This window comes from Dama dama, chromosome 9, assembly GCF_033118175.1.
Source record: "Dama dama isolate Ldn47 chromosome 9, ASM3311817v1, whole genome shotgun sequence".
NCBI classification, from domain to species: Eukaryota; Metazoa; Chordata; class Mammalia; order Artiodactyla; family Cervidae; genus Dama; species Dama dama.
Genome location: NC_083689.1, coordinates 7,404,547 through 7,418,478, shown reverse-complemented (window position 1 = coordinate 7,418,478; position 13,932 = coordinate 7,404,547). Strand labels below are relative to the sequence as shown.

The window sequence follows — 13,932 nt, the reverse complement described above, 5'->3', positions numbered from 1 at the left end:
GCTCTGATTGCTGTGGCCCAAACTTCCAAAACTATGTTGAATAGTAGTGGTGAGAGTGGGCACCCTTGTCTTGTTCCTCACTTTAGGGGAAATGCTTAATTTTTTCACCATTGAGGATAAAGTTTGCTGTGGGTTTGTCATATATAGCTTTTATTATGTTGAGGTATGTTCCTTCTATTCCTGCTTTCTGGAGGGTTTTTATCATAAATGGATGTTGAATTTTGTCAAAGGCTTTTTCTGCATCTATTGAGATAATCGTGGTTTTTATCTTTCAATTTGTTAATGTGGTGTATTACATTGATTGATTTGTGAATATTGAAGAATCCTTGCATCCCTGGGATAAAGCCCACTTGGTCATGATGTATGATCTTTTAAATAGGTTGTTGGATTCTGTTTGCTAGAATTTTGTTAAGGATTTTTGCATCTATGTTCATCAGTGATACTGGCCTATAGTCTTCTTTTTTTGTGGCATCTTTTTCAGGTTTTGGTATTAGGGTGATAGTGGCCTTGTAGAATGAGTTTGGAAGTTTACCTTCCTCTTCAATTTTCTGGAAGAGTTTGAGCAGGATAGGTGTTAGCTCTTCTCTAAATTTTTGGTAGAATTCAGCTGTGAAGCCATCTGGTCCTGGGATTTTGTTTGTTGGAAGATTTCTGATTACAGTTTCAATTTCCATGCTTGTGATGGGTCTGTTAAGATTTTCTATTTCATCCTGGTTCAGTTTTAGAAAGTTGTACTTTTCTAAGAATTTGTCCATTTCTTCCAAGTTGTCCATTCTGTTTGTATATAGTTGCTGATAATAGTCTCTTATGATCCTTTGTGTTTCAGTGTTGTCTGTTGTGATCTCTCCATTTTCATTTCTGATTTTGTTGATTTGATTTTTCTCCCTTTGTTTCTTGATGAGTCTGGCTAATGGTTTGTCAATTTTATTTACCTTCTCAAAGAACCAGCTTCTGGCTTTGTTGATTTTTGCTATTGTCTCTTTTGTTTCTTTTGCATTTATTTCTGCCCTAATTTTTAAGATTTCTTTCCTTCTACCAACCCTGGGGTTCTTCATTTCTTCCTTTTCTAGTTGCTTTAGGTGTAGAGTTAGGTTATTTATTTGACTTTTTTCTTATTTCTTGAGGTAAGCCTGTATTGCTATGAACCTTCCACTTAGCACTGCTTTTACAGTGTCCCAAAGGTTTTGGGTTGTTGTGTTTTCATTTTCATTCATTTCTATGCATATCTTGATTTCTTTTTTTATTTCTTCTGTGATTTGTTGGTTATTCAGCAGCATATTGTTCAGCCTCCATATGCTGGAATTTTAATAGTTTTTCTCCTGTAATTGACATCTAATCTTACTGCATTGTGGTCAGAAAAGATGCTTGGAATGATTTCAATTTTTTTGAATTTACCAAGGCTAGATTTATGGCCCAGGATGTGATCTATCCTGGAGAAGGTTCCGTGTGTGCTTGAGAAAAAGGTGAAATTCATTGTTTTGGGGTGAAATGTCCTATAGATATCAATTAGGTCTAGCTGGTCCATTGTGTCATTTAAAGTTTGTGTTTCCTTGTTAATTTTCTGTTTAGTTGATCTATCCATAGGTGTGAGTGGGGTGTTAAGGTCTCCCAATATTATTGTGTTATTGTTAATTTCCCATTTCATACTTGTTAGCATTTGTCTTACATACTGAGGTGCTCCTATGTTGGGTGCATATATGTTTATATTTGTTATATCTTCTTCTTGGATTGATCCATTGATCTTTAGGTAGTGTCCATTTTGTCTCTTTTCACAGCCTTTGTTTTGAAGTCTATTTTATCTGATATGAGTATTGCTACTCCTGCTTTCTTTTGGTCTCTATTTGCATGGAATATCTTTTTCCAGCCCTTCACTTTAAGTCTGTATGTGTCCCTTGTTTCGAGATGGGTCTCTTGTAGACAACACATATAGGGGTCTTGTTTTTGTTTCCATTCAGCCAGTCTTTGTCTTTTGGTTGGGGCATTCAGTGGAGGCAGAAGATAGGATAAGTGAGGTAGAAGATAGAATGGTATAAATAAAAGAAACAGAGAGGAAAAAAGAAAGAAGAATTAAAAGAAATGAGGATAACCTCAGAGACCTCTGGGACAATGTGAAACGCCCCAACATTCGAATCATAAGAGTTCCAGAAGAAGAAGACAAAAAGAAAGACCATGAGAAAATACTTGAGATAATAGTTGAAAACTTCCCTAAAATGGGGAAGGAAATAGTCACACAAGTCCAAGAAACCCAGAGTCCCAAACAGGATAAACCCAAGGCAAAACACCCCAAGACACATATTAATCAAATTAACAAAGATCAAACACAAAGAATAAATATTAAAAGCAGCAAGGGGGAAACAACAAATAACACACAAGGGGGTTCCCATGAGGATAACAGCTGATCTTTCAGTAGAAACCCTCCAGGCCAGAAGGGAATGGCAGGACATACTTAAAGTGATGAAAGAGAATAACCTACAGCCCAGATTACTGTACCCAGCAAGGTTATTATTCAGATATGAAGGAGAAATCAAAAGCTTTACAGACAAGCAAAAGCTGAGCGAATTCAGCACCACTAAACCAGCTCTCCAACAAATGCTAAAGGATCTTCTCTAGACAGGAAACCCAGAAAGGGTGTATAAACTTGAACCCAAAGCAATAAAGTAAATGGCAACAGGATGATTTTCAAAATATTGAAACCAGCCTTGTTTTTCTTGGATTATGCCCATTTGGTTGTGGTGTGTTGTTCTTTTTATATGTTACTGGGTTCAGTTTGAAAATATTTGGTTGAGTATTTTTGTATTTACATGCATGAGGAATTTTGGTTTGTAACTTTCTTACACTGTCTTTGTCTAGCTTTGGTATCAAGGTAATGCTGGAATCACAAAATGCGTTGAAAAATATTCTCTTTGCTTCTGTTTTCTAGAAGAGGTTGTGTAGAATCTATGTTGGTTCTATTCCTTCTTTAATTTCTTTTTTAGTTATTTCACTGGGTAAACCAGTGAAGTCATCCTGGCCCAGAGATTTCTTTTTTGGAAGGTCTAAATAATAAAAACATTTTAGCTATACTTATGAAAATATATAGTTTATCTGTTTCCTCTTGGCAAGTTTTTTTGTTTGTTTGTTTTTGGATTTTAAGGAATTGATTGCTTCATCAGATTTGTTTATTTCATGCTCATAGAGTTGTTTGTAGTATTCCTCTATTCACTTTTAATATCTGCAGTATATGTAGTGATATTTCTTTTTTCATTCCTGATATTGTTAGTTTATATCTTCTTTCTTTTTCTTGTTAGAGGTTTATCAATTTTATTGATCTTTTCAAAGAACCAGATGTAGGTTTCATTGATTTTATTTTTAAACTTCATTGATTTCAGTTATCTTTATCATTTCCTTCTTTCTAATCTTTTCTTTCTTGAATTTCTTAAGGTATAAACTTAGATTTCTGATTGAAATCTTTCTTCTTTTCTAATGTAAATATTTAATACTACACATTTCCTTTAAGTGCTGCTTTAACTTTGTTCTTCAAATTTTGGTATGCTGTATTTTCATTGTTATTCAGTCTAAAATATTTACTAATTTTGCTTGAAACTTCTTCAACTGCTGTATTACTCAGAGGTGTGTTGTTTAATTTCCAAGTGTTTAGAGATTTTACTTTTACCTCTCTGTTGTTGATTTCTAGTCTAACTAGCACATACTTTATATTTTTTAGATTTTAGAACTTGTTAAAACTTTCTTATGTAGACCACAATATGGTATATGTTGGTGAATGTTCCATGTGTACTTGACAGGGATGCCTAGTTTGCCCTTGGGTGGAATGTCTTATATGGGTCAGATCATGCTAGTTATTGGTTCAGCTTCTAACAATGTTCTGTCTGTTAGTTCTACCAGTTATTGTGTGAAGAGTGTTGAAGTCTTCAGCTGTAATTGTGGCCTTTCTGGCTTTACTTTCAGCTCTGTCAATTTCTGTTTCATGAATTTTGAAGCTCTGCTATTTGGTGCTTACTCATTTAGAATTGTTAGGTCTTCTATGTACGTTGACTGGATTATCTTTAGGTAATACTCCTCTTTTTTGCTGGTAATTTTTTGGCTCAGAAGTCTATTCTGCTTGGTATTAATGTAGATACGCAAGATTTGTCTTGATTGGTGTTTGCATTGTATATATTGTTTCATTATTTTATCCATACATATTTGATGTGAGTTTCTTGCAGACAGCATAATGTTGGGTCATTTTTACACATCCCGACAATCTCTTTCTTATAATAGGTGTGTTTAGACTATACTTGTATTAATGCAGTAATTGTTTGAATTCTGGTCTACTGCCTTATTATTTATTTTTGTTTTTTCTCTTTTTACCTTTGCTGTCTTTTTGGGTTATTTATGATGTTTTTAGTATTTCGTTTTAATTTGTCTGTTGTGACATAGTAGTTACCCTAGGGATTGCACTAAACATACTTTTCACCATCTGTTTAGAATCCAGAATTTTACTACTTCAGTTGACTTGTAGAACTTATATATAAGTACTTTTATCATCTCTTCTTTATGTTACTAGTTGTCTTATGTATTACCTCTGTGTACATTGTAAACTTATTCAGACAGTGTGATGATCTTTGGCTTTTAACTATCAAACATATTTTAAAGAATTCAAGAGGAGAGGTATAGTGTATTTTATTTATCCAGTATATTAGTCAGCTCAGGTTTTTATAGCAAAATACCACAGATTGTATGGCTTGAACAACAAAACTTTATTTTTCCTTGCAGTTCTGGAGGTTGGAAGTCCAATATCAAGGTGCCATCATGATCAGTTTCTTGTGAGAGCTCTCTTCCTGTATCTTCACATGGCCTTTCCTTGTGGACAAAATGTAGCAAAGTTAGGTTAAGTTAATATCTGAACTGACAAGGGGAAAAAAGGGAGATTTCTTGGTGTTGGAAGTGAAGATGGAATGAAAGACTAATGCAGTCAGTGATGAGTTGGTGCACTGATGTTGTTTTGGTTTCGGGGATCTGGGTCTGACTTGCAAATAGGCAGTAGGAACTTTGGTTCAAGAGAGTTGGAGGAGTGGAACTGAGACAACTATACAGATCTGAGAATCTTATAGAAACACATATTTAAGGAAAAGTGGGACTTTTCCTTTTCCTTTTCAAAAGTAAACTACCCATAGCCCAGGGAGGTGTCAGTATTTTTCTATTTTCCTTGGCTTGGTGCAAAAAGAAATGGATTGGAATGTGAATTTATCATATTTGGGGCCCCAGATTAAGAAGTTAAGCTAAAAATGAAGCTCTAGGCCAATGATACTCCTGAAATACCTGACAGGAGTAAATGTAAGCATTCAGGAGGGATACCCCTCCACTATCAGGCCATGCTTAATGAATCCCTGGGGAATTCCTTGGGGGTTCAGTGGTTGGGACTCCTCACTTTCACTTCCAAGGGCCTGAGTTTAATCCCTGGTTGGGGAATTAAGATTCCATAAGCCACGTGACATGGCCAAATAAATAAATGAAAGTCTTTAAAAAAGAATCCCTGATAAATATGCTCTCACAATAAAAATCTAAGTATCATAGGAATGATCCAATATAAATGAGAGTTGGAACTTACAAACATAAGCAAGATTAGACCACCCAGGAACTTCAGATGATAGAACAACAGCCTGAAAGAGGAATATAAATGTATTTAAAATGATTAAAAAGATGTATGGAGGACTTGAAAATGTAAGAAAAAGTATAATACTAGGGAAAAGAACAGGCAAATTTAAAGGAACAAATGAAATTTCTTGGAAAGGAAACATAAAATTTATAATGAACATTTTATAAGAGGGATAAACAGCAAATTAAACATAGTTGAATATAAAATTACTGAATTAGAAGATAGATCTGAGAAAGTTACTCAGTGAATCACAAAGAAGTAAAAAATAAGAGTTAATAACAGAAGAGAGATGAGAAGCAGGCCATATGTATGTCTAAAAAGACTTCTAGGAGAGAATGGAAATAATGAGGAAGATGAAATAATGAAAGAAATAATTGGAGACATTTTAGAAATGGTGTAAGACATGAATCCTAAACTGTAAGATTTGTGAGTAATAATGGAAATTGTAAAAACAGTCACAGCTAGACACATCATAGCGAATTACAGAAGGTTAAAAACCAAGAGGAGATCTTCAGTTCACTTCAGATGCCCAGTCGTGTCCTACTCTTTGCGACCCCATGAACTGCAGCATGCCAGGCCTCCCTGTCCATCACCAACTCCCGGAGTTTACTCAAACTCATGTCCACTGAGTCAGTGATGCCATCCAACCATCTCATCCTCTGTCATTCCCTTCTCCTCCCGCCTTCAATCTTTCCCAGCATCAGGGTCTTTTCCAGTGAGTCAGCTCTTCACATCAGGCGGCCAAAGTATTGGAGTTTCAGCTTCAACATCAGTCCTTCTAATGAACACCCAGAACTGATCTCCTTTAGGATGGGCTGGTTGGATCTCCTTGCAGTCCAAGGGACTCTCAAGAGTCTTCTCCAATATCACAGTTCAAAAGCATCAATTCTTCAGTGCTCAGCTTTCTTTATAGTCCAACTCTCACATCCATATATGACTGCTGGAAAAACCATAGCCTTGACTAGATGGACCTTTGTTGGCATAGTAATGTCTCTGCTTTTTAATATGCTGCCTAGGTTGGTCATAACTTTCCTTCCAAGGAGTAAGCATCTTTTAATTTCATGGCTGAAGTCACCATCTGCAGTGATTTTGGAGCCCAAGAAAATAAAGTCTGCCACTGTTTCCACTGTTTCTCCATCTATTTCCAAAGAGAAAAAAGATTATTGGGGTGATATCTATTCTTATATAGGCTTATCAACAGCAATGAAGAGCACAGAGTAAATGGAGAGAATTTATCATTCACAGAATCTCACTGAAATATAATTACCAATGAATTTATTTTATAAAGAAGAAAATCAAATCTTGAGTAATAGAATGGGTTCTAGAGTAATGTGATATGAAGCAAATAAAACAAGTTAATAAAAAAAGAACATCTGATTCCAAGGCCAAGGATTTGACTACACGATTTGATTTCACCAGTGGTGGTTGGCCTGCTAGAAGTTGTAGACTGTATTAGCATATTAATGTTCCTGTGACAAGAGTATTGCCTATTCTTGGTGACATGGTATAAGAAACTCTCCCTGAAAATACCAGTTCTTTGATGTGCCAGCCTCAAATTATGCGTCCCTTTGTTAGAGTAATTATGAGATCACAGCTGATGAGCAAACCTGGATTGTAGCATATATCAACCTGAACACGATTGAACTGGGAGCGTTCAGATTACAAGAACTGTTCCCTGCTTTGTGCATCTTCTGCATGTGAAGTTCTCTGCATTGAGAAAGCTAGGGATAGGGCCAGCTTGGAGCCAAGGCATTCTAGTTTTGACTTCCAGACGGTGAGCCCTCATCCCGCTCTAGAAATTTGATTGTCTCTGACCGTTTGTTCCTCCCTGTCCTCAGAGCCCACATTGATGTTTTCCAGGGAGTACCCAACATGAGGGAAAGTGCAGGCTGAGGTGGGGGCCAGCGCCACGCTAAGCTGTAAGGTAGCCCAGGCCCAGAGATAACATGATTCAAAGAGGGAAGAAGCCTGAAAGTGTATGTGGAGGCCAAGGTCTGCACCTGGAGCCTGGTCGTGCAGCAGGTAGGCAAGGTGGATCCTGAGGAGTGTGGTTGGGAAGTCAGGACCTGAAGGTTTCCTTCCAACTCAGTGTCACAGGTGGGTTCCTTGAAGTCCTTCAAGTTCCCTAAGTTAACTGTTAAGGAGTGAGGAGTGTGTGATTATGCCACCTAGAAGCCTGTTTCCACACAAAGCTTACGGCATAGCAGCTATCAGGTATTAATTATATGCCTAGGGCCGGATTTTATGAGTGCTTCTTGTGTTTTCACTTGTGTAAGCTTCACAACCACTTCAGGAAGAGGAATTACCATTGTAAGATAAGGCACAAAAAGAAACTCCGTAACTTGCCAAAGTTCGTATAGCCAGAGAAATATAGAGCCAGAGTTTAGCCCAATATTCTGAGGGTTATTTTCTCTCAATATCAAATTGCAGTTTAACAATCCACCCTCCAAACTATATTAATTTTTTTTTTAAAAAAGAGACTATTCCACCATCTTCCAGATTCCAGGTATTGTTTGGAACATCAACTGTCAGATTTATCTTCCCTCAAGATCTCATTTTTCTTTCCCTGTTGTTTTTAAGATACTGTTTTTTACTTTCAGCAGTTTATATTGATGCACCTAGGTACGGTTTTCTTTGTATTCATGCTGGTTAGGATTTCAGAGCATTTTCAGTGCAGATTTTTGTCTTTGCTCAGTCATGGAGTAAGTTTTCTCATGTGTCTCTCATGTATCTCCCTTTCTCTCTCCCTCAGTTCTTTTTCTCTCCCTTTCTCTCTACCTCAGTCTTTTCCTCTCCCTTTCTATCCACCTCAGTCTTGAGTCTCTCCCTTTCTCTCCACCTCAGTCTTTTTCTCTCTCTTTCTCTCTACCTCAGTTCTTTTTTCCCTCTCTACCTCAGTTCTTTCTCTCTCTCTCCTTGAGTCTGGATATTTTCTTTAGCTCTGTTTCTAGTTCACTGGTTTACTGTTCCTTTTTATCTAAATGTTGTCAAATCCATTTATACTGTGTTTGCTTTCAGTTATATTTTCCCATTTTATAATTTATGTTTGTTTAGTTTCTTACAGAGTCCTTAGATTCCAGAGTTGGTAGTAAAGTTTTTATATGTGATCTATTTTCTTTTCTTTCATATTAAAGATATGTTATCAAGCTTATATATCAGCTTCCCAGGTGGCTCAGAGGTAGAGAACCTGCCTGCCAGTGCAGGAGACACAAGAGACCCTGTTCTTGGTGGGTTCAGTCCCTGGGTTGGGAAGATCCCCTGGAGGAGGAAATGGCAACCCACTCCAGTGTTATTGCCTGGGAAGTCCTATGGATAGAGGAGCCTGGTGGGCTTCAGTCCATGGGGTCGCTAAGAGTCAGACACAATTTAGCAACTGAGCACATGGAGACATCATGGTTATATCCTGGTCTGATAGCCATAAAACTGATCGTCTAATATTGCCTTTTAAAAATTTTCTATTTACTCCTATCCTTGGCATGCCAGTGAATTTTCAGCTGATGGTCAGGTATTGTTTTTTTTGAACATGGATGATGTTATCTTTCTTTAGAAAGAGGATCAGTATTTCTTTTGCTAGGGATAAAGGGAACAACCAAGAATTTTAGTCTGTCCTGGTATGGCACTGATTCAAGCCTGCATTGCAGTTGTGATCAGGGTTGTCTGTCTCTGGTTGGCTTCCAGTCCTGGGCATCCTCCAAGGATTCCTGCAGAGACTTGGGGCAGGGGTGAGGGTCTCTTTCCAAGCAGAGACTCAATTTTAATCTTTGTCTCTCTGTTAATGCAAGGTGCTAAAATGTCTGCTATAGTTTTCAGAGATCTTCTGCTTGGCTTCATAGTCTCCTGGGCCATGCAGCTGGGGAACTCATCAAACATCTTGGGGGGAATGTGACTGAGTGTGGGGCTCAATGCCTCAAAGCCTATTTGCCCTGGAGGCTTGTCACCTCAGTCCCTGACGTCATCTCTCTATTCACACAAGGTGTCCACAGCATGATCAGTATTCCTGTTTTATTGCAGCGGCCGTATGCCGTACCAAGGAGCAGCAATGCCCGCAGGAGAAAATCAGATGCCCAGTGTGGTTCTAAAATTGCAGTTCCCTTTTACCTTCCTCACTCACTCCATACTTTCCCTTTAGGAGAGACCTGGCTCTAGGTCTCATCTCTAGTATAATGACCTGCTCAGCGTTCTTCAAGGCTACCTCCCTTCTATCATTTAGCCTTCACCTAAACACCACTCCTTTGCAAGGCTTGCTCTGACTGCCAAATCTAAGCCACCAACCAGTCCCTTTTCTCTAGCATATCACTTTACTTCATCACACCACTCAACTTAGCATTACATCATTTTCAGGTTTATATGTTTGTTTGTCTTTCCTCAGCAGAAAGTAGGCTCTATGAGAACAGAGACTGTGTTGTACACATTTCCAGCTGTGGTGTAGCATTCCCAGTTATACCATAGTGCCTGCAGATAATGGACCCTTCATTGACATTAGTTTCCTCAGTGATTGAGTGAATAAGTGAATGACTGCATCCCTAGCATGGAATCTCTGAAATCCTCTCTGTATTTATTTGAATTTATTGGCATATGCACAGTTATTAAAATTGATGATATAAGCCGTTGGTAAGGATGTAGAGAACTGGAACTCCACACACTTATGTTGGCAGCATAAATTGGTAAAACAGTTTTGGTAAACTGGAAATATCTGTGAAAGCCAAAAGCAGGTGCTTCTGTGTTCCAACAGTTGTAGTGCTCTAAAAGATACATAAAAGAATGTTCATAGCAACTTTACACATCATATTGCCAAATTGGAAGCAACCCAAATGAACCATAAGAGAAAAAGCAGAACATAAATTGTGGTGCTTGCTCATACAACAAATCCCATACATTAGTATGAAAGAACAGGCTGCTGCTACAGCATAGCGTAGATAGATCTTAAAGACATTATGTTGAGTGAAAGAAAACAGACCCAAACAACTTATAATGTTTAATTCCATTCATGTGAAATCAAAGAACAGATAAAAGTAGTGGATGGTGATAAAGGTCAAAAGGTGACTTTTGGGGCGTGGCCAGTAGTGAATGGGGATCTGGAAATGTTGTTTGTTGATGTGTTTTGGTCACATGGGGATAGGTATACTTAAACTTTATTGAGCTGTAAATGAATTAGTGTACTTTACATGTGCGTTATACCTTGAGAAATGTAGGCTAGTTTGTGGGGAATATACCGTATGCCTGGTTCTGGGCATACAAAAGCACACAATTCAGTCTGTCCACCAGAGGTGACTGTCATGTGGGAAGGAGAATGAACTAGCTGTGACAGATGCTGGAATAACCTTGGCCACCTTCTCCCAGCCTTAGGAATTACTTTTGAGTTAGAACATCAATATAATACATGTGAGGTTCTGACACAGGAGACATATTAGACTCTTTACCTGTGCACCCTTCTGGGCTTAGGGCATCACTGGCTCCAAGGAGAAACTTTCCTGAACTCTGAAGTCTCATAAGCTGGTTTGGGCTTCCCAGGTAGTGCTAGAGGAAAAGAATCTGCCTGCCCATGCAGGAGACACCAGAGATGTGTGTTCAATCCCTGGGTCGGGAAGATCCCCTGGAATAGGATCAGATTTGTGTCTCTGACAGTGTATATTCCTTTCTGTGCCCAGAGTCCTCTGCAGTGTTTATCAAGGGGCAGCCAATGAGTAAGGAGGTAAAGGCCGTGGCAGGAACCAGTGCCACGCTGAGCTGCGAGGTGGCCCAGGCCCAGACGGAAGTGACGTGGTACAAGGATGGGAAGAAGCTGAGTTCGAGCTCGAAAGTGCATGTGGAAGCCAAGGGCTGCACCCGGCAGCTGGTGGTGCAGCAGGCGGGCAAGGCGGATGCCGGGGAGTACAGCTGTGTGGCCGGGGGCCAGAAGGTCTCCTTCCACCTGGACGTCACAGGTCAGTCCTTGAAGGTGATGGGCTGGGCTTGCACCCCTGACTGACCCGATGATCTTTCCACTGGACTTCATCTCTTTTGGTCTTCTGTCCTCCCACCCCCATTTTCATACCCGAGGCTGGGCAAAGGGAGCTGGATGGGAGGGTGTGAACAGAAGGGAGAAAGGTGTTCTGTGAACCCAGAGTGGCATTTCCACACAGTGATGCACGGTTGTCAGTTCCTAGCATCTTCCCAGGGTCTTCTGGGTGTTCCCTGGTGTCTGGGCCTCTGGTTCTGTCTTGCACTTGGAGTCTGATATGAACCAGATGTCTTTCAACTGTGGGCATGTGAATTTGCTTCTCTTGGCTGTCCTGACAGCTCCTTAGTGCCCCACCCAGCAATGCATGTGGGTTCCCACTAGGGAGAGATGATTGAATTCCATTAAACCAGGACCAGGGGAAATTTCTGCTGCAAAGGCCTGGACTTATCTCAAGACTAAGCTATAGATTACCAGAGTTTTAAGTGTTCTGGACACTCTTTCTTCCTTGCACATGGATATTGAAGTTAACTGTGTATCTATAGGACTTCTGAGATGGCTCAGTGGGTAAAGAATGTGCTTGCAGTGCAGGAGATGCAGTTTTGATCCCTGAGTTGGGAAAACCCTCTGGAGGAGGGAATGGCAACTCACTCCAGTATTCTTGCCTGGAGAATCCCATGGGCAGAGGAGCCTGGTGAGCTGCAGTTCATAAGTTTGTAAAGAGTCAGACACAACTGAAGCGACTGAGCATGCATGCATGCATGTGTATCTACATGTAACAAAATCTAGATCCATTTTTCTTGCAATATGTGTGCAAAGTATATAGAGCAGAGAATTGGTCAGTATGTGCCTGAAATATGCACATGTGAGGCCTGGAATTCTCTTTTCTTTTTTTTGTTTTTTTTAAATGTAAATTTATTTATTTTAATTGGAGGCTAATTACTTTACAATATTGTATTGGTTTTGCCACGCATTGACATGAATCCGCCACGGGTGTACATGTGTTCCCCATCCTGAACCCCCCCTCCCCATCCCACCCCTCTGGGAATTCTCTTTTCAAAGCAAATATTGATTTCCTTTTTTCTTCTATTAGAACATTCTATGTCAGAATTCTGCTTGGAGTCTGATATATAGATTTAGACTTGGAAAGGAATAGTTGCTTTTCCTATACCAGCATGTATGTATCTTTTGAAGATTGTATTTTTAGGAGAATATAGCAATTTTTTTCGTGGCAATCAATATGAAAGCTATGACAAATTGATTAGATTTTTAGGAAACTGTCTTAAGAGTGACACAAGAAACATTCAACTCAAATAGTCCTATAATCTTTTAAGTGATTAGAGCCATAGTGAAAAATCTGCATAGGAAATGATCTAATCCTGATAGTTTACACTGGTAAATTATATGAAATACTTTGGAAAAATCCATGTTGGTGGAAATTTTTCTTGAGAATAGAAAAAAGACTACAGTCTCTGATTTGTTTCATGTAGATAGTGTAACATTGATACCAATATCTGACAAGGAAAGTAGTAAGAATTAAAATTACAGACCAATCTATTGTGGATTTCAAGGCTAAAATATGAAACAAAATACTATCAAAATAAATTTAGCAGTATATTGAGAGGAAAATTGAAAATACGTTGTGATGAAAGTCACAGTCTAGAAATGCCAAGTTGTTGAAACACTAGAAACGTTACAAAACAATCTATATATGACATGCAGGATAAAGAATTTGATGAGATTTGGCATTATAAATGCAGAAATGTTTAGTAAAATTAGCATCAATTCATGCCATAAAATTCTTAACAAATTATAACTAAAACTGTTTTTTCTTAATTTGACAAGTGATGTTGTAGACAAACAAGCTAATTGCACACAGAAAAGTGAAAGTTTGAAAGCTTTGCTTATGAGATAGGGAGCCAGAGAAGGGAACCAGCTGTTACTGTTTTTATCTGACATTCTACAATACAGTTAAGACAAAAATGAAGCAAAAGAGTGAAAAAATAAAGTGGAATTCATGGATAATATGACTTATCCAAAAGATAAACTATGAGACCTAATAAGATAATTAAGAATGATTACCATGTAAAAAAATCAACATGAAGTAGATACTTTTGTGTTTACATGGTAGCAACAAACATCTAAAAATGAAATTTTAAAAGAGTTACAATAGCATCAAAAGAATCATTTTCTAATTCCAGGTCTAATAAAATGTGCTGAGAGATGCTGGGGGAGGATTATTAAAATTTTTTTGAGAAAGAGATGGGAAGTTCTAAATAGGTAGAAATCCGTGGAAGAATAAAAAATTTTTAATACTAATTAAAATTCAAAAAATGTTGCTTTAGTGGGGATTTTGAAA

At 38.3% G+C, this 13,932-nt stretch overlaps 1 protein-coding gene across 1 annotated transcript in view; it reads left to right on the top strand.

Moving 5' to 3' along the window:
• Positions 1-13,932, top strand: part of OBSCN (obscurin, cytoskeletal calmodulin and titin-interacting RhoGEF) — a 235,604-nt gene that overhangs the window by 27,227 nt on the left and 194,445 nt on the right. The window contains exon 8 of the mRNA XM_061149525.1: positions 11,284-11,559. Coding sequence (XP_061005508.1) covers positions 11,284-11,559 — 276 coding nt within the window. The remainder of the gene's footprint in view (positions 1-11,283; positions 11,560-13,932) is intronic.